Source organism: Thalassophryne amazonica, chromosome 4, assembly GCF_902500255.1.
Source record: "Thalassophryne amazonica chromosome 4, fThaAma1.1, whole genome shotgun sequence".
NCBI classification, from domain to species: domain Eukaryota; kingdom Metazoa; phylum Chordata; class Actinopteri; order Batrachoidiformes; family Batrachoididae; genus Thalassophryne; species Thalassophryne amazonica.
This window is the reverse complement of record NC_047106.1, coordinates 104,888,336-104,915,280: the sequence shown is the minus strand read 5'-3', so window position 1 is coordinate 104,915,280 and position 26,945 is coordinate 104,888,336. Positions and strand designations below refer to the sequence as shown.

The 26,945-nt window shown below is 39.6% G+C and overlaps 1 protein-coding gene and 1 long non-coding RNA gene across 2 annotated transcripts in view; one reads left to right on the top strand and one right to left on the bottom strand.

Annotated features, from left to right (window-relative positions):
• The first annotated feature begins 554 nt into the window (after window positions 1-554).
• The window catches only part of LOC117508581 (protein sel-1 homolog 3), a 27,467-nt gene continuing 1,076 nt past the window's right edge, over window positions 555-26,945 (top strand). Inside the window, exons 1-22 of the mRNA XM_034168375.1 lie at window positions 555-635; window positions 725-1,199; window positions 2,902-3,028; window positions 3,116-3,234; window positions 5,159-5,274; window positions 5,352-5,413; window positions 6,278-6,410; window positions 6,488-6,614; window positions 6,700-6,831; window positions 9,477-9,682; window positions 9,767-9,946; window positions 17,210-17,329; window positions 20,420-20,560; window positions 21,932-21,994; window positions 22,108-22,281; window positions 22,368-22,495; window positions 22,572-22,655; window positions 22,744-22,834; window positions 22,918-23,005; window positions 23,092-23,201; window positions 26,510-26,637; window positions 26,727-26,829. Of these exons, the coding sequence (XP_034024266.1) occupies window positions 591-635; window positions 725-1,199; window positions 2,902-3,028; window positions 3,116-3,234; window positions 5,159-5,274; window positions 5,352-5,413; window positions 6,278-6,410; window positions 6,488-6,614; window positions 6,700-6,831; window positions 9,477-9,682; window positions 9,767-9,946; window positions 17,210-17,329; window positions 20,420-20,560; window positions 21,932-21,994; window positions 22,108-22,281; window positions 22,368-22,495; window positions 22,572-22,655; window positions 22,744-22,834; window positions 22,918-23,005; window positions 23,092-23,201; window positions 26,510-26,637; window positions 26,727-26,829 (2,952 nt within the window). The 5' untranslated portion in view covers window positions 555-590. The remainder of the gene's footprint in view (window positions 636-724; window positions 1,200-2,901; window positions 3,029-3,115; window positions 3,235-5,158; window positions 5,275-5,351; window positions 5,414-6,277; window positions 6,411-6,487; window positions 6,615-6,699; window positions 6,832-9,476; window positions 9,683-9,766; window positions 9,947-17,209; window positions 17,330-20,419; window positions 20,561-21,931; window positions 21,995-22,107; window positions 22,282-22,367; window positions 22,496-22,571; window positions 22,656-22,743; window positions 22,835-22,917; window positions 23,006-23,091; window positions 23,202-26,509; window positions 26,638-26,726; window positions 26,830-26,945) is intronic.
• Window positions 17,490-26,945, bottom strand: part of LOC117508584 — a 22,264-nt gene continuing 12,808 nt past the window's right edge. Inside the window, exons 3-4 of the long non-coding RNA XR_004560133.1 lie at window positions 26,436-26,442; window positions 17,490-17,570 (exon numbers count right to left, since the gene is read on the bottom strand). This is a non-coding gene — a long non-coding RNA (uncharacterized LOC117508584). The remainder of the gene's footprint in view (window positions 17,571-26,435; window positions 26,443-26,945) is intronic.

Sequence of the window (26,945 nt, the reverse complement as noted above, 5' to 3'; positions counted from 1 at the left end):
CTTTCCCCCCAGTACTCTGATGTTGATGCATGTCAACTACTGTAACTAAACCTGTGTTGGGTTTGAAGAGCGGATTAGCTTGAGCACTTTGTCCCCCTGCTCCACTTTTATTTTAACATTTTCAGCTCATATTTATGACTATACATTATATTTGTACAGAGAAAATAATTTTGCATCTTCTGTGGTGGTCTAGACTTTTATGGCACTCCTGCATGAAGGCAATAAACTATTTTGAAAGAAGGATGATTTGATTTTTGTTTTAAGACATGCTCCCAAAGTGTGCTTTAACTACTGGGGGAAAAAAACTATTAAACTAATATTCCTCTTGCAGTATGTGCAACTGAGACACAAAACTTGACTTCCTGAGCTTCAGCCTCACTGCAGTGTGTGCGCACAGTGGGTGGGGCAATGTGCTGTTAAAATATTGACCTAGGCACCTGTTGTGTGAAGGTGAAGCAGGATGAAGTCCGGATCTTTAGGTGTTCTTTATTATCCTTTTGTCCTTGTTTCTTAGTAATGACCAGATAGTTTTGTTTTTATTTATTTATTTATTTTCATTTTTAATGGAGATATTATGAGAGCATTGGGCCATGGATTTCTACAGATACATCTGTCAGTTTTACTTCACTGTCCAGGTAGCAACCACTTTTCCTTCATGATTTGTGATGTAGTTCCTCTGAAGTGTGTAACCAGCTACAATCTTTGTGTCTTCTGCTGCTTGTAGATTGTCTGGGGTGTGGATAATGTGGTACTCCTTAATCCTCCAAAGGAACCCCAAATGGATCATCTTCTACAAGTACTTTACTCCTGTGACCGACCTGCTGCGGTATGGCTGGAGTGTGTTGTATCTTTTGAAACTGGCACCACTTCCACAATCCTGCTTGGACAGTGGAGCTGTAACCCCGGTGTCCCAAAAATCAGAACCCTGAAATTGATGCTGCCTGATTGGTTGGTGTATCAAGCTGATGAGATAATTCCAGAGTCTGAATGGGTGCTGACCTGTATCCTTCGGGTGTCTGTGGAACACATTCGGTTTGATGGCACAGAAAGCTCTGTCACAGTTCAGGATACGGCCACTTTGGAGCCAATACCGCTGTTAAATCGTCCGGTGAAACAGCATCAGCTCTGTTTTGCATGGAGTATGCAAATGTTCCACTTAGCTCATCCATTTTCAAAGAAACTGTGTCCTGTGGAGAAAGGTAAAGCTTTTGGCATTCAGGAAACATTTCAGTTTGATCCCACTGTCTAATATTAAAAAATTAACCAGTGGTGTTAATGTACTTTGTATGGGACTCTGGTTAGTTACATGAAACACATCTTTGAATGACATTCTGCAACTGTTAGAACTAGCCTGGCTGTGCCCTGAAAGTATGGATAAAATTTATTGAAATTGCCTGTAGTTTATTTTTCAGATGCTGGACATGTAGTGGGTATAGAACAGGCCTTTGGGCTTACATATTTTAATGTCTTTATGCCATTTGTGGGTGGGGAGTAGGATCTATCCAGTATAACATCCAAGCATCACTTTTACCAATTTTCTTTTGACAAGTCAGAGGATGGATACGTGTACATTTCCAAGTCACTGAATTTACATCAGTGTTTAAGAAATATAACAGTATCGTACTACATGGCAAATCTGTCTGGAGTAGGCAGTTCTCAAAAACTATGACAATGCAAGAAGGAAATTAGTGAGGAAAGCCATCAAGATACATATGACAACTCTGCAGCCATTAGACTGGTGGATGTGATTGGAGAGAGTGTGTGTAAGGTAAACTTTACCTGTTGTCACTGATCACATCTTCATGGTGAACCAGCATTGGGATGGACATTCATACAGGAAACTGGTCAAATCGAGGCTCGGGCCTCCCATGTACCTTAATTCTGGCAAACTATAACTGAACTTTAATTTTTTTTGAGAGATAATACTAATAACCTTTGTTTAACCAGATAAAATCCCATTGAGATCAAAACCTCTTTTGCAAGGGTGACCTGGCCAAAAAAGTTCTTGTCTGCTCTACTAACCATGATATGGAATACAAAATGTAAAAAAAAAAAAAATGCGATTCGCATTTTCTCCTATCACACACAGCCAGCGAAAAATTGAAATCCTTCACAGTTGTCGTGGGTTTCTTGGTGGCTTTCTTCACTAGTCTCCTTTTTGCATGTACTGTATACACATTTATGCAGTACTGTACTGTTTGTATTTCTTAATGATTGATGTGACTAAAATCTAAAACATTCAATGTTACAAAAATAAGTGATCATTTACTAAATGGTGACATTACCATTACTTACTCAACTCATTTTGACTGTGATATTTAATTTGTATCATTGTAGAGATTTGTATTTGGTTTTACTTTATAGAGGGTAATTTTAGTAACTTTAGTATTATTCCCAAAATGGTATAGAGAAACTAAAATTTATAAAAGCCTAATGGTGTGTAGACTTTAAGGCCACTGGAGTCCCTTACCAAAAAGTAATACATGCAAGTATGTTTCAAGTATACTTCCAGTTTACTTTTTATATACTTGTCAGTACTATTTTTTGGTAAGGGGTTTGGGTCATGCATGGCTACATCTGTGTCCCTTGTCATGGAACTGAAAACAAATTCATCTGTTTTTGTGTCAGGAGTGTAAAAAATGTATTTTTCCATATGGACAATTTTCAGTGAAAAGTTCGGAATTTATTTATTTATTTGGGGGGGGGGGGGGGTGTCCCTTTGCAGTCAGGGTCAAAATTTGGTCCTATCACATTAAAATGAACCATATTTGGTTTTGTTTCAAAGTCAGTGTCACAACATATGATCGAAATCAGGAATTGTATTTTAAAACACAAAAGTAAATGGATGCAGTTATGGGATAAATTGCATTTTTAGCCCACATCTATAAATCTCTTGTTTAGAAACGGTGTATTTGCTGTCGTCGCTGTATGCTTCAACTGGAGAAACCTTTGGCATCATGAGGACACTGCGCACCTACAACAGTGCAAGTCTAGAGTATTTACGTCTTAAAGACATCTCTTTCCCTTGGTAAAAGAAAGTCACACACTGTGTGTCATGCAACTTATTGTATAGTGATTATATATGTTTAACCATTGCATTTGTACATTTTACCAGGTGTATGTTCTCCATATGGATATTTGTCACCAAACAGTGCCAGGAAAGCTTTTGTGGAGTGTTGCAGCACATAAACTCCGATGAGTACACCACACCAACTCTGCTTCTGACAAAGTCAGGTAGTTATGTCATCGTGACATACCGCGTTTTGGTCCTAAGAAACAGGTCTTTCATAGGCTGGTGCTCATTTCTGGTTTTCAAAGCATTAAGCTTCGTAAACCATGTACAGTTGTGCTCATTAAGTTTACATACCCTGACAGATTTTTTTTATTTTTTTGACCATTTTTCATAGAATATGATAACACAAAAATCTTTTTTCACTCATGGTTAGTGGTTATGTGAAGTCATTTATTAATGACAACAAAAACTAACCAAATGACCATGATCAAAGTTTTACATACACTGGTGATTTTGGCCTGACACACAGTTTGACACAGACTGGTTTGAATGGCTACAAAAGGTAACCATCCTCACCTGAGATCTGTTTTCTTGTAATCATTGTGTATATGGGTGATTCTTAGACTACAGGCACTTATGTCCTTTGATCATATTGTATGAAAAACAGAAAAAAGGGGAAATTTCACACTTTTATAGTTATCTTTACAATGAAAGTGTGTTAAGAAATTTGTTCTAGTAGTCTATGATGTTTTCACCTTTTTTCAGCATCATTTTATGCAAATATTGCAGTTTTGTGCTTGTCCCACACTCAGACTTTTGATCTTCAATGATAAAAATGAATGGTAAAGAAACGTTTTATCTAATGTTTTAAAATATCTCTGAATAAAATATCAGTAAAATAATCAAAACATAACTGGGGTATTCAATGTCATACAACTGTTGTGATTTTTTTTAAACAAAATGTAGTTGTCCCACACTATTGCCGTAATTTCCACCACAACACTGTTATGTCCCTAAACAGTTTGTATGAAAGATTGTTTGGGTAGTTTCTATGGAGATAAACAGTGACATCAGAGCACATGTATATAGCACCAAATCACAACAAACAGTTGCCCCAAGGTGCTTTATATTGTAAGGCAATGGTGTGGTGGAAATTACATTTACAAGGCCAATAGTGCCCGTATTTAAAGAATCACCCATATAAAAGATCAGTGAGTTTCTGGACTCTTGACAGACCCTTGCATTTTTCATCCAGTGCTGCACTGACATTTATGGTTTCTGATTCATAGGGAAAGCAAAAGAATTGTCAAAGAAAAGGTAAATGAACTGCATAAAACAGGAAAGGGATATAAAAAGATATCCAGGGACTGAGAATGCCAATCAGCGTTCAGTGTTCAAACTGTAATTAAGAAGTGGAAAATGAGGGATTCTGTTGGAACCAAACCACGGTCAGGTAGACCACCAAAATTTCTAAATTGTTTGGGATGTAAAGAAAAACTCAAACTTCAGCTGAAATACAGGACTCTGGAAAAAAATGTGGTGTGGCTGTTTCAAGATGCACAATAAGGAGACACTTGAAGAAAAATGAGCTCCATGGTCAAGTTGCCAGAAGAAAGCCATTACTATGCAAATGCCACAAAGTATCCTGCTTACAATCCACCAAACAGCACAGAGAAAAAAGTAAGAGTAATGAGATCAAAATTGAACTTTTTGGCCACAGCCGTAAATTTTACATTTGTAGAGGAGTCAACAAGGCCTATGATGAAAGGTACACCATTCCTACTATGAAGCATGGAGGTGGATCGCTGATGTTTTGGTGATGTGTGAGATAGAAAGGCACAGGAAACTTGGTCAAAATTGATGGCAGGATGAATGCAGCATGTTATCAAAAAATACTGGAGGGAATATTGCACTCATCAGCCCAGAAACTGGACATGGGACGTAGTTGGACGTTCAAACATGAAAACCTGCTTGGCCCTTGGACTATGTGGCAGAGCAGGGAGAGATGGAAAATCTGTAGGTTCTGTGGTACTTAAGGCCTACTCTGAGAACCACTGGCTACATCAACATGTTGTTGGGACATTATCGTCCTTTTCCTCCCACGTCATGCTGTATCAGAGTCTCACTTTGGCCTAATCTGTGTAGGCCACCTACATGTCCAGGTGAGTGGGCAGTTTGGAAGATCCTCTGCATTTCTGACAGCATTCAAAGTACCATTAAGCGAGTGGTGCCGACTCACTGTGGAGCTACGTGGTAGCAAGGTGAGTCATCTCTTGTCAACACAGGACATCATACATTATGAAAATGACAAAAATCCAAGTGTCACTTTGTCTGTCAGGTTGCTGTAGCTATGGTTTGCATGGACAAGGACGAGGAAGCTTTTCATTCTGCAGAACACGAGTAAGTGCTTTTAACACTATGGGCCCCTTCACACAGTGCAAATTTAGTCAAATTCCTCATTAAATGCGCACGAAGCAGGAATCGCATGCAAACCGTGTAATGTCGTAACTGCCTCTAACACCTCATACACCTGTTGCTATGACTATTTGCGCACACCAGCGGCTGAAAGACAGAGTGTGCGCTGTGTGAGCCCATCGAACCCTCTCGTGGCAGTTGTCGGACAAATTCCAACTGGAATGCACGAACATCTAACACTGCTCGCATGGCACTTAGAAAATGTGCAGCCAGTTGCACTCTTGGCCCGACAACAGACTGCAGACGACCATTGTCATGTTGCAATGTTTGTGTATGATGCGTTTTTTTGTTTGTTTTTGTTTGTTTTTAAATACGTCCATGTGCTTCCTGATGTCAGACAGTTTTCAGCACCTTTTACAGGACAGTGATGGTAGCTCACTTGTTAAAGTGTTGGGCTGGCAAGCAGTAAAATGCAGGTATGAATCCTGTGGGTGGTATGTTCTGTTATCTTTCCTTTTTTTCTTCTTCTTCTCCCCCACATAAGCGGGGTGATGTGGTCCCACAGGTACCAGCTGGTTTTTATTTATTTATTCCACATAAGTGGTGAGATGTGGTGCACCTGGTACTGTGTTCCTGCTTGAAACTGTTTTGGAGCATACATGAACTCTCGCACCGGGATCGTGCACACTTGCCCTTCGACGCGATGTTTCGTGGTGCGCTAATTTCGAACTGCTTCACGCTGTTTTGCCATAATCCACCAAACTTTGCAATATGTGTGAAGGGGCCCTAACGGTAAATCAGTCAATTACACAGTCTGTTCTCTCTGACATCATAACTTGACTTTTACAGTTTCGACCGTACTGTGGTGCTGGATGACACAGAGGGCTATTTTGTGATAGGAGGAGGGAAATACGTGAGAGGTGTGGAAGGCTATTTTGGCCCTGTGGTTTACTACCGCAACAGAATACCTCCTCACAACATGGTAAACTAAGTCATAACAGTTACTGCTATTGTTAGCCATTCACAAGCTTTCAGTCTTATAACTGTTCTATTCGACAGATGCAAGTGGTTGTTCCAGATGTTATCAAGAGTGTGAACCTACCTGCATGGTTCCGCACCTGTCAGGATATCCATTTTGAGCTGACTATGAAGATCACTGGCTATTCTAAGCAGAAAACAGAGTCTGGTAATGACATATCATTCTCTAGTGTAGATGGTACTAGCACGTCCTCCTCAATGTATATTTAGGTTCTGTCTTTGTTGCTTTCCAGACAGCTGTAATGATGCTTTTCATACTTGGATGGTAAATGACACACTGCCATTAAAGTGTGAAAAGTGGGAGGCAACAGCCCCTCAGAGAAGACGAGCAGCAAGAATCGCCAAATTACTGACATTCAGAATTGGTAAGATTAAAGTACTCAGTGCAGTACGCGCAAAGATGACAATTTATTCAAGTACTGTTCTTACGTACATCACCTATTTTGTAATATTTGTGTTTATTCCAGTGTAGTCTACAGGGAAATTGGACTGATGTAATCAGTAACTTCACTGCTTATTCAAAATAATGATACTGTAGTGTCCGTCAAGACATTGAAAAGATGATGAGTTTCAGCAGAATGGCTCTTTATTCTGCAGCAAAATAATATGGTTATTGTCAGCCATAACCCCACCAATGACAAGGCAACATTCACAGCTCAACAAAGAACAACTCCCCGGTCTTTTTTTTTTCTCACTCTCCCCACACCCCTCCCTCCTTTGATGCACCAGACAGAGAACAGTGAACAGATAAAACATAACAAACATTACTGCAGTTAAAAAGTTAATACCCCCACCCCCCAAAAAAATAAAACAGCAACAAATCAAACTACTGTTTATGTTCCTATTTACAAATGAGCAACATAGTGATCATGCAAGTTGATCATTTTTATCATGCATACAGTAACCAACATGGCTGCATAATATTGAGGAAAACATGACATTATGATTTCTTTTTTGAATTAATTACCGTATTTTCCGGAGTATAAGTCACACCTTCTTTTACGTATTATTGGCTCTTTAATTTGGGATTTTTATGTGTACTTTTTGTTATTGGCATTTTTTTAAATTATTAGTACAGTTGATTTTGTTTAGTGCTGTGAGTCCTGGGAAAGGCTGATAAAATAGTCATAGTTATTACTAATAAGAAAAACCTGTAACTTATATACTCCGGAAAATATGGTAAACTATTTTAATTTTTCAGTATGTATTATGACAGCACAATGTTTATTTTGTGCAATTACTTATGGACTCTAAAAATGTGGTGCTGTATATGCAAAAGGATGCATTTTTGAAATGGGTAGTGTGATGTATTTGTAAACCTGTGGTGATTGGGGTTTGTATGTAGTGTGTTTTTCTTTATTTTGTTTCTGCCAATTTTGTGTCTCATGTTTGCTTGGGATTTGGTGGAGGGATCTTTCTTGTCTGCTGTCTTCTGCTTGGTGATGGGTGTTTCCCTGTGATCCTCTCTCAAGCTTGCCACACCCCTTTCCAGATCTTTCCACACACACCTACCCTGCATTTCCTTCTAATCACTCTCTCTATTTAAGTCACACCTTTCACCCTGTCTGGTTGTGAGGTTGTTGAACCTTGAGCCACTTTTTGAGCATTTTTGTCCTGTGTTTTTTTTTGCCTACCCATGTTTTTTGCCCTGCCTGCCTGTTTTTGACATTGTCTCTGCTTAATGCTTTGGATCCTGTTGCTTATCTTGGCCTGCCTACCTGTGTACCAAACCCTGCCTGAACTTTTATTAAGTCCTGTGTTACTGACATCTGAATCCAGCATTTGTGTCCAGCCACACTGTTCCAGTAAGCCTGACAAAACCCTTTCAATAAAGCTGAAAGTCGACACCACATGCAGCTTCACCTTCACTGTGTGCTGTACAGAGGCTAAATCACAAATGTGGCATTGCTGTCCAAATACTTATAGACCTGACTTTAGTCTGTGAAATTGTTTTCATGTTCATGTCATGTCATTGCCTCTTCCTCATATAGTGCTTCCTGTATTTCTGTGACAAATAAAAAAAAAACTTTTAATGTGGTACAAATTTTATAGAAAAAACAAAAATGATTTGAATTGATGTTTGTTAGTGGGATAGGATGCTTGTGTTGCATTATGTTTAGTCAGTATAGAGATCTATATCAGTAAGTCTTACACAGACCCTGAAGCCCTTCAGCCTGGTGCTTATACTCTAGTATAAGCATAGTGTGAAGCGGATGGCAGTCTACGAACAAGTAGCTATTTCATTGCAGGTCACTTCCCCAGCTAAAGACCAGGACCCAGTTATTGTACACCTGGGTGCACTGAGAAAATGCAGATGAAGAAACATATTCAAGCTGAAAGTCTACACTACAAGCAACTCCTTGAATGTCAGATCCAGCATATTGTTTCTGACATTCAGGGACATAGATGGATAGTCCGAAGCATATTCCTAGAGTTGAAACCTGTGGTGTTCAACTCCTATCCACAGGGCCACCTGCTGTGTTTTAAATGAGACGTTAAAAGAGAAATCCGCTCATATTTTAATACTGCATAATATGGTGGAAGTAGTCATGGTTTCTCTCACACACACACCCCCTGTTCCCGTGAAACACCACTGTAACATTCTAACACACACAGAGAGGTTTGAGTCCAAATGCAACTCAACTGTATTGAGTGATTAGCACAGTTCAGCTTATCAGGTTGATGTAATTTGATTTTTTTATTATTATTTTCAGTGTGTATTTTATTTGTTAGTATTTCATTTGTTTAATGCGTTCTGTGCTGTAAGTAAACGGTACATTGAATGGAAACTACTGTTTAATTTTATTAGATTATTTTATTATTTATGCACATCTTTCACATTTAACTTTTCAGTTGATGGATTAGCAGTTATCGAAGCAAATTTTTGGCTTTTCCCACCACTGGCTGTATTGAGTAATTTTTCAGTAATTTTTTTTTTTTCCCCCCACTGATGAATTCCATGTATCAGTACATGTGATGAGTTGAAGTAAATTCTTTTCCTCATCTGCAGGGGAAAGAAGTGCTATCCTGCCAGCTGTGGGCAGAGCGTTATACTCCTTTTCACTTCGTGAGTTGGGAAGAGCGAGCAGCACTGCAGTGATCAGGAGAATATCACCACTACTGCACCAAGCTGGCTGCTTAAATAATACTAAGGCCCTGCATATGCTGTCTTCCCTCTACAGTGCTGGTCTAGGAGTGAAGAAAGAGCCCAGTAAGGTGTGTGCTGCTGGGTCAGTCATAATGACTGTGTGCTTGTGGCAGACATGCCCACTTACTCTGTCACATTTGTGTTTGATGCAGGCTTGGCTGCTGGCACTGCTGGCCGCTCAGAAGGATGATAGATTGGCACTCCTGCGCCTTGGTCACATGCACCACCTGGGTCACCTTGGTGCCTCTGCAGACCCAGACTTGGCTTATGCATATTATGCTAACATTGCTCAACAGACAAGTTTAGACCTTCAAAATCCAACACCTCAGCAGGTAATGTGAACATTTGCAAATTGATACATTTGATAGAAGGATCAGACATGCTATTATTGGTTGGGTCTGTGTTCTTGGAAGGCACCTACTTAAACTCTCAAAAGGTCTTGCTGAGCTCAGAATTTCACAGTATGTGGCATATTAAAGGAAAGTGTGTTTTATTATAACAGAAACAGCACAGAGTGCATCCAGAAAGTATTCACACCACTTCACTTTTTTCACATTTATGTTACAGCCTTATTCCAAAATGAATGAAATTAATTTTTTCCCTCAAACTTCTACACACAATACCCCATAATGATCATGTGATTTTTTTTTTTTTTTTTTAGATTGTTGCAAACTGTTGCAAATGTATTTAAGAACATCACTAACAAAAAAACTAAGGAATCACATGTACATAAGTTTTCACAGCCTTTGTGATGAGGCTCAAAATTGAGTTCAGGTGTATCCTGTTTCCACTGATCATCCTGGAGATGTTTCTACAGCCTAATTGGAGTACACCTGGGGAAAATTCAGTTGATTGGACGTGGTTTGGAAAGTCCCACAGTTGACCAGTGTTGCCAGTTACTTTGAAACAGTAATCCAATTACGGATTACTCCTTGTAAAAGTAACTCAGTTACTTCACTGATTGCTCAAGTTTAAAAGTAACTAAGTTACATTAGTTACTTTATTCATTACTTTCTGCAGCTGCTGAGAACACCGCCGTCACCTCAACATTTAAATGAAAACCTGTTTTGCAAATACTCACTTTATAGTCAACCTTTCTTGACTTCAGTGAACATAAATACTTGTTTTATAAAAAATAAAGACATCTTTCTTGACCTCATAGTTAACTGTTGACAGCACTGTAACGGTAAAACTTACCATTTCTAAACAACATTGTTTATAAATTTAACTATTAAATTCTTTCTAACATTTAAATTATTTCTTTAGTTGCTGAAATTATTACTATTATAAATAGTAGTAGTAATAATATGAAAAAAATGTCTTCAAAAGTGGATTTTTAATGTAGGGCTGTTATGGGGAGCTGCGTCGGCCCCCTTCCCGCATGGAAGTAAGTGGAAGAAGTTGAACAGGTGTTGGAAGTTGAACAGGCGGCCAGCTGTTTGTAGAGCTGCCTGGCTGCCTAAACTGAGTGATTGAGAGAGAAGGGCCTTAGTCAGGGAGGTGACCAAGAACCCGATGGTCACTCTGTCAGAGCTCCAGCATTCCTCTGTGGAGAGAGGAGAACCTTCCAGAAGGACAACCACCTCTGCAGCAATCCACCAGTCAGGCCTGTATGGTAGAGTAGCCAGACGGAAGCCACCCCTTAGTAAAATGCACCTGAAGGACTCTGACCATGAGAAACAAAATTGTCTTGTCTGGTCTATGGTGTGAATGTCAGGTGTCATGTTTGGAGGAAACCAGGCACCATCCCTACAGTGAAGCATGGTGGAGGCAGAATCATGCTGTGGGGATGGTTTTCGGTGGCAGGAACTGGGAGACTAGCCAGGATTGAGGGAAAGATGAATGCAGCAATGTACAGAGACATCCTGGATGAAAACCTGCTCCAGATTGCTCTTGACCTCAGACTGGGGCAATGGTTCATCTTTCTGCAGGACAGTGACCCTAAGGTCATAGCCAAGATATCAAAGGAGTGGCTTCAGGGCAACTCTGTGAATGTCCTTGAGTGGCCCAGCCAGAGCCAAGACCTGAATCCCATTGATCATCTCTGGAGAGATCTGAAAATGGCTGTGCACCAACATGCCCCATCCAACTTGATGGAGCTTGAGAGGTGCTGCAAAGAGGAATGAGCAAAACTGCCCAAAGATAAGTGCGCCAAGCTTGTGACATCATATTCAAGAAGACTTGAGGGTGTAATTGCTGCCAAAGCTGCATCAACAAAGTACTTAGCAAAGGGTGTGAATACTTATGTACACGTGATTTCTTAGTTTTGTATTTTTCGTAAATTTGCAAAAATTTAAAAAAAACTTCCTTCATGTTGTCATTACGGGGTGTTGTGAATAGAATTTTGGGGAATAAATAAATTTACTCCATCTTGGAATAAGGCCCCCAATTAAAAAAACAAAACAAAACAAAAAAAACATTAGTTGTCATCCCAGCCCGCATGCTGAAATCAGCCCACACCCTTTTTAAATTTGGGCAAATTTCATTGACGGTGGTACAGCTGGTGCAAGATCCGGCACATCCGCTAGGTGGCGAGTATGCTTTGGCCGATGACAGCCCAAGTTTACCAAGACGGGCCCGGAACGTGCCGATTGTTGTCATTGACAATCACATACACAAGGTCGAGTGCCAATAAGGCCAAGAAGCTGAAGCCACTGTACAGTATGAATGCTGGCTCATGCACACCACATGGCCAAAATATTGTAGCCTGACACGAGTGATACTCTTCATCTGTGGCTATATTAGTAACCATTCATTTGACACAGTTATTTCGTCAGGACCAAAGGATCCACTGAAGAAACCTTGTACCAATACATCCAGTCATCATCTTATGTTACTGGTTAGCATCCAATTATACAGCCATACTTCAAGGTCAAGCTGCACTTTATTATTCACAAATAGGAAATTCATGTCATCACCATTACACACTCCTACTGCATAACATTTAAAACATAAATACAAGACATTAAAAGAAAACAAAGCAATAAGAACATTAAAGAAACAGGACAAGCATGTATAAATAACACAGACACAGGGAGAACATGCAAACTCCACACAGAAGGCGGGAAGTGATAACACAATCTTTTTGCGTGAGCCATCAGAGTTCACTACTAATCCACCGTGCCGATGAACTTTGAGGCACCACATCAATGCAAAAACTCTTTACTAATGTACTGTCCCGTAGAGTTCTCTGTTAGCTGCTGAACACTGCCCTCTGCTGGACTTGTCTGTGTTTCTTTCAGGGACCAATATTGCTGTCACTTGCATTTTGGACAGTAAATTAGGAACAGGTGTAGTTATAGTGACACGCAGCTTTAATGAGCTTTCATTTCCAAAGCCCAGGTCGTTCAATTTTATTTGCATCATTCCAACTACCGTAATTTCTACACTATTAGCTGCTACTTTTTTCACACTGTGGCTTTTACAATAATGTGACTAATTTATGGATGTTTACGGGCTTTTTCATAAGTCAGAATATGTCAATTGATGCTGTCAATTGATTTCCTGAAAGCTGCGCTCCTCATGCGGTATAAATTCACACAAAGTGTAAATCGAATGGCCCAGTCACATGGCCCGGTCTTACCTCTTTGTTTTAATAAAGAAAAGTCCATCTCCGGCACTTTGCACCATCAGATCATTTAGCGGAGTGGGGCCTTCTCCCCCCACCCATCCACACCGGTCCTCTGTCTTGGCACAGCGCCTCATTAACGTTTCATTTACCACACACTCCATCAGATCCTGGCTGCACGCGATGACATATCAAGAAAAAGTTAAAATTACTCAGTTCTCCATGTGGAGCAGAGACACCATGCAAGTGCTGGGTAACGTGCGCATCAATGTTTACGTGTAACATTTCAGGGAGAAAAAGCATTTAGGGTATGTATTTACGGTAATTAAAAGTTAAAAAAATCATTCTGTCTAATATCTTTCTGTGTAAATATAGCTCATGTTACAACGCGGAGACCTGCGGCTTATTGACAAGTGCGGCTTATTTATGTACAATTTCTTTTTTCTTTTTAAAATTGGTGGGTGGGGCTAATATTCAGGTGCGCTCTACAGTCTGGAAATTATGGTGTGTGTGTCTGTCTATACATATATATATATATATATATATATATATATATATATATATATATATATAATAGGGGAACGAAATTGCATTTACCATGTGCAAAGATTAATTAATTAATGTGCAAAGATTAATTAAATAAATACTCAACAAAAATATAAACGCAACACTTTTGGTTTTGCTCCCATTTTGTATGAGATGAACTCAAAGATCTAAAACTTTTTCCACATACACAATATCACCATTTCCCTCAAATATTGTTCACAAACCAGTCTAAATCTGTGATAGTGAGCACTTCTCCTTTGCTGAGATAATCCATCCCACCTCACAGCTGTGCCATATCAAGATGCTGATTAGACACCATGATTAGTGCACAGGTGTGCCTTAGACTGCCCACAATAAAAGGCCACTCTGAAAGGTGCAGTTTTGTTTTATTGGGGGGGATACCAGTCAGTATCTGGTGTGACCACCATTTGCCTCATGCAGTGCAACACATCTCCTTCGCATAGAGTTGATCAGGTTGTCAATTGTGGCCTGTGGAATGTTGGTCCACTCCTCTTCAATGGCTGTGCGAAGTTGCTGGATATTGGCAGGAACTGGTACACGCTGTCGTATATGCCGGTCCAGAGCATCCCAAATATGCTCAATGGGTGACATGTCCGGTGAGTATGCCGGCCATGCAAGAACTGGCACATTTTCAGCTTCCAAGAATTGTGTACAGATCCTTGCAACATGGGGCCGTGCATTATCCTGCTGCAACATGAGGTGATGTTCTTGGATGTATGGCACAACAATGGGCCTCAGGATCTCGTCACAGTATCTCTGTGCATTCAAAATGCCATCAATAAAATGCACCTGTGTTCTTCGTCCATAACAGACACCTGCCCATACCATAACCCCACCGCCACCATGGGCCACTCGATCCACAAGATTGACATCAGAAAACCGCTCACCCACACGACGCCACACACGCTGTCTGCCATCTGCCCTGAACAGTGTGAACCGGGATTCATCCGTGAAGAGAACACCTCTCCAACGTGCCAAATGCCAGCGAATGTGAGCATTTGCCCACTCAAGTCGGTTACGATGACGAACTGGAGTCAGGTCGAGACCCCGATGAGGATGACGAGCATGCAGATGACCTTCCCTGAGACGGTTTCTGACAGTTTGTGCAGAAATTCTTTGGTTATGCAAACCGATTGTTTCAGCAGCTGTCCGAGTGGCTGGTCTCAGACGATCTTGGAGGTGAACATGCTGGATGTGGAGGTCCTGGGCTGGTGTGGTTACACGTGGTCTGTGGTTGTGTTGCTGGTTGGATGTACTGCCAAATTCTCCGAAACGCCTTTGGAGATGGCTTATGGTAGAGAAATGAACATTCAATACATGAGCAACAGCTCTGGTTGACATTCCTGCTGTCAGCATGCCAATTGCACGCTCCCTCAAATCTTGCGACATCTGTGGCATTGTGTTGTGTGATAAAACTGCACCTTTCAGAGTGGCCTTTTATTGTGGGCAGTCTAAGGCACACCTGTGCACTAATCATGGTGTCTAATCAGCATCTTGATATGGCACACCTGTGAGGTGGGATGGATTATCTCAGCAAAGGAGAAGTGCTCACTATCACAGATTTAGACTGGTTTGTGAACAATATTTGAGAGAAATGGTGATATTGTGTACGTGGAAAAAGTTTTAGATCTTTGAGTTCATCTCATACAAAATGGGAGCAAAACCAAAAGTGTTGCGTTTATATTTTTGTTGAGTGTACATTGTGAGGCAACATCACTGTGGTGAACCTCCCTGAGCATGAGACAGCATTCAGGTACCTCAGTGTTGAGGAACAGTTAGATGAGCTAATCAGTTAAAACACCTGTTCTTGATGCACAGGTAAAAGCAATACTTTGGAGGACCTTTACTTACAGAAGCCGCGATTACCCACCTCTGCTCGCTGCAATAGATATAGATGGTTACTTCTAGGATGTCCGGGTAGACTGGGTCTGCTTGTGTGGTTGCCATCCAGGACCCAAGGCATTTCTATAGTGTGGTGGATGCTGTGACACTTGCACCAGTGCAGCTCCCATACCTGAGCTGACCTATAAATAATCTATATAAGCAATCTATATAAGACCTATAAGCAATTTGTGTGGCAGCATAGTGGGTTAGTGGTTAGCACTGTTGCCTCACAGCAAAAAGTTCATGGGATTGATTCCCACATGTGGCCTGCTGTGTGGAGTTTGCATGTTCTCCCCGTGTTTGTGTGGGTTTTCTCCGGGTGCGCCAGCTTCCTCCCACATCCAAAGACATGCAGGTTAGGTGAATTGGAAACTCTAGAGTTGTCGAGGTCACCCCTGTAAGAGATCTTGATCTGAATGGGATTAACCTTGTTAAATAAATGAATATTAATTAAACGTACTGTCAACGACGGTGCGTTTAATTAACAAAAAAAAGTCTAGCTCCGTCACTGACTGTCAATCCTTTTTTATGAGGCAGATATGTTTGTAATTTGATTTGTTTTCTTTCATGAAATTGAAAACAGAATTTCACATTTGATAGCAGTGTTGTTGATGCATTGAGAAGAGGAGGGAAAATGCTGCATTTCAATCTAAGATCTCCATCACACTTAGTACGAATGAGCACGAGCCAAGCTGAATCAGGCAGAATGTTAAAAAAACAACAAAAAAAAAACAGGATTCGTGCCACATCTGGAGGGGAATAAGAACTGCACAAGACAGTCATCCGAATACTCGGACTGTGCTCCGACCCGCCTGAGCTGTTTCATCCACGCGCCATGCGCATGAGCCTCTGAATGCAGTACAAATTTGGTGGAACACAGTAAGAGTACCTGGACAGCTGCCAGATTGCAGTAAGAACAATAAGAACGCACTTACAAGTCGTACGATTGCTACCCGATTGTGGTTTAGCAGAATATAATCCAGCAGCACTTGAGGCGCACTTTTGGTGCATTCAGGCGCATTCGGGACATTGGGCCATGGCAGAAACATACAGAATGTGAACAGAATGTCACGATTGCCATTTTCACCCTGTCTGATTGTTTAGAATGCAGTCAGTCTGCGGTCAGACGGCACATTGACTGCTGTTTGATAGTTGTTCCACTTCGACTGTGCCACAAATGTTTTGAACATGTGCAAAACATTTGAAGCAGCTGCACAACTGTGCCCGACTGTTTAGACTGCTCTCAGAATGCTGTCCAACTGGCTCGAATGCACCTCGACACCTTCTGAATGTTAGTCAAATTTTCATTCGGACTGGATTCGGCCTCTAGGGTGATGAGTGTGATAAGAGTATAATGTTTACTGTCTAAAATATGGTATAGTTTTCAAATTCCTAAAGTGGGTAAATCTACCTTTGTCACTGTAATTGAAACCAAAAATAACATTAGTATGGGCTTCGGATGTTGCAGTGTTTCAAAATGGGAGCATAGAAATACAGATGGTGAGTAAAATAAAACCTATGACCATTGATTTTTATTGTTTAAATTCTTGCTTCTATTTTTTTTTTTTTTTTCAAGACATTTGTGGAGTCTGTCTACCTGAACAATGATGAGCTGTTGAAGCTCCAAACCAGAGAAGACCATGACATCTTCCAGTGGATGAAACTACAGGCAAAGCGTGGTGTAGTTGAGGCAGAGGTACATTGTTCACTCGTCTGCATACTTCTTGTCACCACCACATACAGTACAATGACCACTTAAACATCTTATGGTAGTTCTACACCACAATTGTTTATCATTAACTACATTAATTATTGGTATAATTAAATTACACATGCATGTTTACATTGCCAAGTGATAAGTGTAACAATCCACTTTCGTTTTTCATGACTAACCAACAAAAGGTGTTGAAGATATTGAATTTACTCAAATAAAGGATCTTGTTAATGCAAGTGCATGATATGCACCTCCCTCACTGCGCTGCACGCATCAATCACGTTCTCAGCTGGAAATAAAAGCAGGCAGCTCCCTTGCAACTTTGGTTTTCGGTGGCTGAAAACTTTTTGAAAACAGGTCCTAGAGTGCATAAATCTGAAAACACTGGATTTGTGCCTTCATGTGGACAAACAATATGGAACTTTTCTGAAATGATGATGTCATAACCCTGCCTCTGTAACCTCAGCTGCTCATTATTAATAACATGTTGTTGTTTTTGTTAACAGTGTAATTTTGCATTCTTTTTTATGGTCTTGGTTTATCATTAATGGAATTTATTTTCATTGAGAGGAGAAAGATGAAGAGATGACAATGGCTGTGGTGAATGCTGATTGTGAATAAATGGATTGCTGTGATGCTAATAAAATAATTGCAGAAGGGACTTTCAGCTTTTAAAATAAGTTCTTTTACTTCTTGTTGGTGGCTGCCTTAAGCTGAGGCTGAGAAATGGGCCGGGAGAACTGTGTTATAACACAGAGGGCCTCCTTTAAAAATTCCAGGTTTATTCACAAGCAATTTACACGACAAGGAATTAAAAGGTGTTTTCTCTTGATAGGTTTTACACAGGCTGTGATGATGAATCGGGTCAGATGAAAGACTTTATTTACTCAGTTTGCCCCTTTGAAATGTTGTAGTTTCTGTTGCTACATTGATTAGCAACTTACATCACTTATGCACATGCTTACGTCTTCTTTTCTATTTTTTTGTGAAAGCATTACAGCACCACATACAGGCCTGGCATATGTACTACAGTATTTTTGGATACAGAAAAGATGATCCTGCAAGATATTCATATGAGAATATATATCACTATGGGCAAAAAAAAATGCAATGGCAGTTTTTTCTAACATCATGCAGCCCCATTCTGTCTTGTATTGTGTTCTGGTTTTTATGTGTGTTCTCCAAAACATTTTGGCGGACATGTAACTGGTCTTCAGTCCAGGCAAATCTGGGCCTTAATCCACCCCTGGTTCTGGCTACTGATTGGATTTAATCGTTTCTCTACTTTATTCACAGGTGTAATGCAGCCTTTTGCTCAGCATATTAAGAAAAACCATATAATTTGTTAGAATTTAATCAGAATATTTTATTTGTGCTCTTTCACATGCTACACTGTGGCTGAAAGTGCTCCGTGTCTGCAGTCTGCACCCACAACCCTTGTATGTTATGTTTTGCACACACATCACTGAGAGTCTTTGTGTACTTGTAATAATAAAAATAATAAAAATCTTCAACATTCAAGGAAGGTATGTAAACAAACTAGTTACAGAAATGCAGAATTCTGTCTTGGGGTCTACACCAGGTCACTGTATTATTGAAGCACCAGTATAAGATGTTTGGTATACATACTGGTAATCCCATCCCCATAGTTTGGATATATCAGCGCTGGATGTGGCTAACTGTTAGTTTGCTGTTTTGTGCAGCAGTTCCAAGTGCTTTAAAACAGTTCATGTCATCCCACTGTGGCACACACTACAGTGGCGACACAACAAACAAGATAAGATCTCTCAATCAGGTAGCACTTCAACACAAATACATGAGTTCTCTATTATTCCTGCTCACAGACTGTGCTGGGCAGCCCAGGAGTGCAGACAAAGAGAAAGAGGACAGAATTCCCCCCAAAGACTTAAGATGATGTAGCTGATAAAAATAAAATAGCCATACAGCATCTGGGTCAGTACATCTCAAGTCACCTGGCAGGTCCCAGGTCACCCTCTCAGATTATTCTGAAAACATTTACAGGTGCTCCTATACCACAGATATGTAAAAATATTTGGTCTGTATCTTAAATCATGCTGAAGCTATAGCCCCTGGAAATTTTAGTTATTTGAATTTTACCAGAGGATTTCTGTGTGCTTTCCAGCTTGAAAATCTCCAATTATATAGATTGCACAGGTTTGAAAGTCAGTGTCTACGGCTACTTTTTTCTGTAGAATTTGCAAATCTGGTCAGATTTTGTGCCCTTTTCCCCTCACAAGGCTCTGAAAATGGTTGAAAATTAAAAACACAAGAAAATGCTACTACTTAAGTTCTTATGACTCAAAAAGGCACAGATTTTTTTTCTTCTATTAGTTTTGACCTATTATATCACATCAATAAGAAAAACAAAATTATTTCTATTTCAGAAGTGCCAGAACAATTTTTTTATAAACATGTTTGATTTTTAATTTTTCTAAAAATTGCCTGTTTTCACATCCTCATGTAGCCAGTTAAATAATAGTTTCATATTTTCACCATGTTTTCTTACATATCTGAAGATGATACGATCAAAAGATTGTGTTGTTAGTGGCCTTCCGTCTGGAGTAGTGATTGGAATGAATGGAGTAATGACCGCAAAATTGTTGATAAACAAAAAACTTTTTGTTGTTGTTGTTTACCAACAATTTTGCCGTGAATGGAAGAGTAGATGTCAGTGACAGAAACGTCTGTTTGTCTCGTTCGTACTTCCGTTGAGTCGATAAACTTGCAAAGTGTATCATCGGAATTTGCAGCAGACGTTATCGTATAAAATTGTTACATGTCCTGTAGGTTATGTTTGTATTCTCTGCAGACATTTTTCAATCTGTAAGACTTTCTATGCAATTAATTGTTGCAGGTTTGTTTTTCTATTCGTTAGTGTTTGGAAATGTTGAACACCCTGCAAATTTGATTGTCTAAAATGAGAGAGACACCTGCATTACAAATTGTCAAATGCAGCTGTTTTTCTTTGAAGTACATCTTTCATGGTGAAATTGTCACACGTGTGAATAGGAGGAGGAACTTTTTAGTAATTGTTTGCTCAACGTCTTGCAGCAAGCTGTTGGACGCATGCTGTTCTGGGGTCAGCAGGGAGTGAGTCCAAACATCCAACAGGCTGTGAGACACTATGAGAGGGGAGCTGTCCGCTTGGAGGACCCAGTGTCGATGTACGACTACGGCATCGTGCTATTGAAGGTCAGGTTTCTCACACACACAGGGTTCCTGCAATTCAAATGGTTTGAGGAACACATTTTGGTTTAGCTGATTCAAATAATTCACACATAGAAAATCATTGTAGTTGATTAAATAATTCCAATCAGTGTGTCAAACTTAATAGTTTGTCATGCTTTGTGCTCTTTCATGACATTCCTTTAATTAAATTGAGTTATTTAATTTGAGAAAAAAAATCTTCACACTTCTTTTTCCTACTTCTGTCCAGGGTGTTTGTGATGTTTGCAGTTTGGTGTGAGGTCTTAACAGCTAAATGCTCTTTGTCATACTAACTATCTCGAGTTTTGGGAACTGTGAGCAATTTGAGGTTTAGTTTAATTTAGTCAATTATACATTGTGGTGTTTTGGCATATCAAGAATTAATCCAATCACATTATCATGTGGCGTCCCCTTTAAGAGCCAGGGTGGAAGCTTGTGCACTGCTGCTTCGCCAGAGGACTCTAGGGAGAGTTTTATCTGGTGAGTTAACAGATCTGTGACTAATGCATCACAGTGTGTGAGTCGAGAGAAACCACCACAGGTCCCTGAGGTGAAGCAGCGTTGCATTAAAATGAAGTTTTGCACTTTTATGTTCATGTTTACTTTTTAAGGGTGTAACAGTACACGTAATTGTACCAAAAAATCTTAGTATAAGCCTTTGGGTTTCCTACACAGGCATATGCTAACTCACTTTTTTAAATATGTATTTGCACCGAACACCTTCAGTAATGTTCGCCATGTTGTTATTTTAGACCATGTACACATTTCCTCACTTTATAATTATGACAATGAATGAAGACACATGGATCAGACAGAAACCTTATACCAGCATTGTTCATCTACAGGCAACTTTTCAGTATAATAGTGCTGGGAATGGGTGTGAAATGTTTCAGAAACTTGAAAGTTTCTTCAGTTTTCTAGAATTATTGTTAGTGTGTGTGTGTGTGTGTGTGTGTGTGTGTGTGTGTGTGTGTGTGTGTGTGTGTGTGTGTGTGTGTGTGTGTTATATACATTTGTTTTTTTCTTGTTACTTTAGTTTGTGATTTTAGATTGGACATAAAGCTCAAGTTGCATGAATTTATTTGCATTTATATTTAAAAAGGTAAAATGCTGGAGCTCCCCCTTGCAGACAGAGAGTTTGGAGCTACATCACCCCACTGAGGAGAGCACCATCAACTTTTTGGGAGAGCCCTATTTAATAATTTGAATTAACTAAACTGAAGTGGAATTAAAAAAAAAATGTGTTTCTTCAAAATGGTTGTCCTTGAACAGTGCAATGAGTTATTTAGATTGTGAGCTCTTCTAAAAGTACAGTACTTGTTGGTTTAATACTATTTCATCTTAACATCTCTGTAGGGACAGGGTGTGGAACAGGATATTCCAAAGGCTCGCACATTCCTGAAGAAAGCAATGGACCAGGTTTTGTGTTATTAAACTGTGCTAACATGATTCAGTCTTTTCTTTTTCCTGTTTTTTTTTTTTTTTTTTTTTTTCCCTGTAGTGATCAAATGGCATGATTCTGTGTTCCACAGGGGTTTGTCCCTGCCATCAGTGGCCTTGCTTGGTACTTTGAGCGGTTTGAGCAAGACTACAGGCGTGCGGTGCAGCTGTGGGAGCAGGCTGACCTTCTCGGGAACCCTGATGCTGCCATCAATCTTGGTGTTCTGTACTCACAGGGTCTGTATCCAGGAAAAGCTCCCGACCAGGTTAGCTGAAAGTTATAGTCATCAGTTAGAATCACAACTGCCCTCAGTGCTCACACCAAGAAGCAGTTTATTTTCTATTTCACCAGTTCATGGCCTATAAATACTATCTGAAGGCTGCAGAGAGGGGGAGCATCAGCGGAGCCATCAACCTGGCTCACATCTGGGCAACTGGGATTGCTGGTCGTGTGGAGAAGCGTCCTTCAGATGCTGTATTGTAAGCCATATTTCTTTGTCTATGTTATTTCACTTGCATCCTGACAGCATGCTGTGGACGTCTGTTTTTCATGCAGGTGGGCAAAGTGGGCAGCAGAGCAAAACGGATACCTCGGAAAAGCCTTATGGAACGCGTTGGATTCTTATCTCCACAGTGACTTGTAACTTTCTTTGTACAGACTTGAAATAAATCTCATCAGACTGTTTGATGACAGGTGCAGCAAAGTAACATTTTGTTTTTTCAAACAGGCTAAACTCACTGTTGTATTACTTGATGGTTGCTGAGGCGGGGTATGCAACAGCCCAATTCAATGTTGCTTATATATGTGATCAAAATCCGGTGAGTCACAGGAAAGTGCATCTGGAATATCACAGTTATTCATTATTGGTCCATTTTCTAGCAATTTTCTACTTTGTTACTAGGGAGGATTTCTGGATCCTGATTTTGCTGCAAATTGTATACACATGTATTACAACCTCACAGTTCAAAGTCAAAATCCTGAGCCTTATGGTAACATTAAATAAATGGGTATTTAAATCAAAGCATTTTAATTTACTTCAAAAACTTGAAATCTTTTAACGATGTTACTTCTTCAGCTTTGATTAGAATGGGTGACCTGCTTTACGAGGGGCACGGTAACAAGTACAAGGACTTGTTTTCTGCAGCACAGATGTACAAACTGGCAGCCTTAAGGAATGAGCCACAGGTATGGTTGTAACTGGACTGATTTTTTTTTTAAGTTTTCCTTTTGCTTCAAAAACCTTGAGTAAGGCACCAAATTCACATGGTACCCCACTTCTCTGGCTCAAAAATATACATTTGACCTTGAACATTGACCTTTAAGAACCATTAAAAATATGAGATGGAGTAGAAACAGAAGGCACTCAAAAAAAAAATGATCTTATGATTTTGTTAAGCAACACGTTAAACACACAAAACAGAATATCTTGGGTTCATACTGTGTGCAATGAAATAAAAGTCACAGTAAATAGGATCACTGCAGACACACACACAGTTTCCATTCCATCCCAACTCTTTCTGATTTTGGTTTTACAATACCACAGCTTTTCTCTTTGTACTCTGTCATGAGCTTTCTCAGAATCCACAAACACACAATGGCCTTTTCTATACTTCCCCATCCACACTTCCATTGCATCTGTACTACTCCTTATTTTGGTATGAAACCATATTGCTACTCACAGATCTTCATCTCTTTTCTAAGGCTAACTTCCACTTACTTTTTCCCATAACTTCATGATGCGGCAATATGCCTCTGTAGTTACTGCAGCGACCTTATTCCTAAAAATCAGGACAAGTACATTTTGTCTTCACTGCTCAGGCATCCTCTCACTTTTGAAGATTTTATTAAACAAATCAGTCATCTCTCCTAGATGTATGCCTCCACTGGTACATCATCTGAACCAACTGCCTTTCCATTCTTCATACATCACTTCATCCTTACTAATCCCTTGCACTCCCTGATTTACTCCCTCCACATCACCCAGCCTTCTGTCTCTCTCATTTTCTTCATTTAGCTCCTTCAAATACTCCCTCCTCCTCAATGCACACTCCTAGCTTGTCAGCACATTAACATCTGCATCCTTTATCACCTTTAGCATTTGCCACGTTTCACTTTACACACATCTCCTTGTACTCCTGTCTATTTTCATCATCTCTTCAACTTTCCCATTTTTTCCAGCCTTTTTGCACATACTTTCCTGAACATTTGCATTCCACTGCAAAATCTTGTCTTCCTTCCTCTGCCCAGATGTCTGTCTCCTTCATCATATCTGCAGGAGCTGTTCAAAATAACTTCACCTCCATGTAGTGCCTTTCTTACTTCTGTCTATCTTTCCTCCTTCAGCTTTCACCATCTGATCCTTTGTTGAGCTCTCACTCTCTTCCTCTGCGTCACCTCCAGAGTCATTCTACAAATCAACTTACAAACCACTATCTAATGTTGTCTAGCTAGTTCCAATTTGTTTTAGGTTGCATCTCTTACATAGAGTATAGTCTACAACCCCTGGCAAAAATTATGGAATCACCGGCCTCGGATGATGTTCATTCAGTTGTTTAATTTTGTAGAAAAAAAGCAGATCACAGACATGACACAAAACTAAAGTCATTTCAAATGGCAACTTTCTGGCTTTAAGAAACACTATAAGAAATCAGGAAAAAAAAATTGTGGCAGTCAGTAACAGTTACTTTTTTAGACCAAGCAGAGGGAAAAAAATATGGAATCACTCAATTCTGAGGAAAAAATTATGGAATCATGAAAAACAAAAGAACGCTCCAACACATCACTAGTATTTTGTTGCACCACCTCTGGCTTTTATAACAGCTTGCAGTCTCTGAGGCATGGACTTAATGAGTGACAAACAGTACTCTTCATCAATCTGGCTCCAACTTTCTCTGATTGCTGTTGCCAGATCAGCTTTGCAGGTTGGAGCCTTGTCATGGACCATTTTCTTCAACTTCCACCAAAGATTTTCAATTGGATTAAGATCCGGACTGTTTGCAGGCCATGACATTGACCCTATGTGTCTTTTTGCAAGGAATGTTTTCACAGTTTTTGCTCTATGGCAAGATGCATTATCATCTTGAAAAATGATTTAATTATCCCCAAACTTCCTTTCAATTGATGGGATAAGAAAAGTGTCCAAAATATCAACGTAAACTTGTGCATTTATTGATAATGTAATGACAGCCATCTGTAATGTAATGACTTTAGTTTTGTGTCATGTCTGTGATCTGCTTTTTTCTACAAAATTAAACAACTGAATGAACATCCTCCGAGGCCGGTGATTCCATAATTTTTGCCAGGGGTTGTACTTATGTGCAAAAATAAGTTAGACATACATTTGCAGAAAACGTCTTTCCACACTAATACATGTATCTATCCTGTAAGAGATGTTAGCCTGGCACAGAAGAATGTGATTTTTTTTTGTATTCTTATTCTAAAATACAATACTTCTTTGAACTTTTATTTTTATAAATTGCATTTTAGCCGTAACCTCAGTCTTTCTGAAACTGGCAGGCTTGTTGCATAGCTACACAAATAAACATAGAAAGTGTAAAAGTAAATTGTTCAATACGAAATGAAAGGACAATGAAAAAGATGGCAATTTAAAAGGTTAATCGAAAAGGACTCGTAGGGCTCCATCTTCCATACAGTGCAAAGTGGAACGAAGTGCAAGTGTCATTTGTAGTTTCCAACTGACAGAGTTGTGGTTATCACACCCAGCATAGTTTTTTAAACTGCATGTGAACTTGTGCTCTTTTGTATGCTTTGGTCTAAAAATAAGGTATGTTCAGGCGCAATGTCAGTGGATTACTGTCATGTGAAACCTATGGGTAACTGTCCGACAGACAAATCAAACCTTGTCTAAAACTCCAGCACATGCTGGGTTCATATTCAAATGAATAGAAAGCAAAATTTAGCAATGAAATAAAAGTAAAGACTAATGGAAAAATCTAAAATAAAATTCAAATAAATGTTTGGATGTACCATCCGGACAGCCCTTACTGGGCTGCCTGAAGATCTGGTGGGCTCATGGATCCAGACTTTAAATATGATTTGAAACCAAATTGTATGCTGTTGATAATAATACATCACTAAGTAACAGTTCATGCTTTAATACAAAAACACATTACAGACAAATCACACAGTAACATTAACAGCAAAAACTCCATATCTTTCCTTTTGCACTCTAGTTTGTGCTCAGATTTTGTACACCCTAAACATGCATTTGCACTATATGTTACAGGCCATGTGACATAGCTCGTTAAGATAGGAACTTGAAAGTAGTGAGTACAAATTATTTATTTTAGCTGCTCCACACCTGTGCACTTGAACTGAGCTAGAACCATAAAAGTCAGTTACGTATTAATGGGTTATGAATTACAGCCAGGTTCAGACAACTCTGTTTCTCCAACATACACTGGTACTGTAATTATTGTTACTGTAATGGTATGGTTGTGTGTACATGCAGTGCTCATACTGTTTTTCCACAGGGATGGTACAGCTTGGGCCTCCTGGTTGAAGAGGGTTACAGGGTGCCACAAGCACTGCTAAATGAACTTGGCCTTTCAGAGCTATACTTCTCTGACAACACTTCACTTCTAAGTGTTTTGTACAAAAAGTGAGTACTGGTTGAGTATGTAGATTATGATACAGTCAAGTGAAACAACCTTAAGTGTACATTTTGTTATTTATTTATTTTTTTTAAAGGTGCAGAGATTCTGGAGTAGTACATTCCTACCTGCCTTGCAGCCTTGCTCTCTTCAAAGTGCATTTGCAGTCATTCCAAAAGGACTACAGCACTGCTATTAAGGTTATTATGATTGACTTTTTTTTTTGTAGACATATTTTGAGGGCAGCTTCAATATTCTAGGCTTAGATATGGCTGTAGGTTTGAGTGATGGTCCAAAAGTGAAGGATTCTGGCACA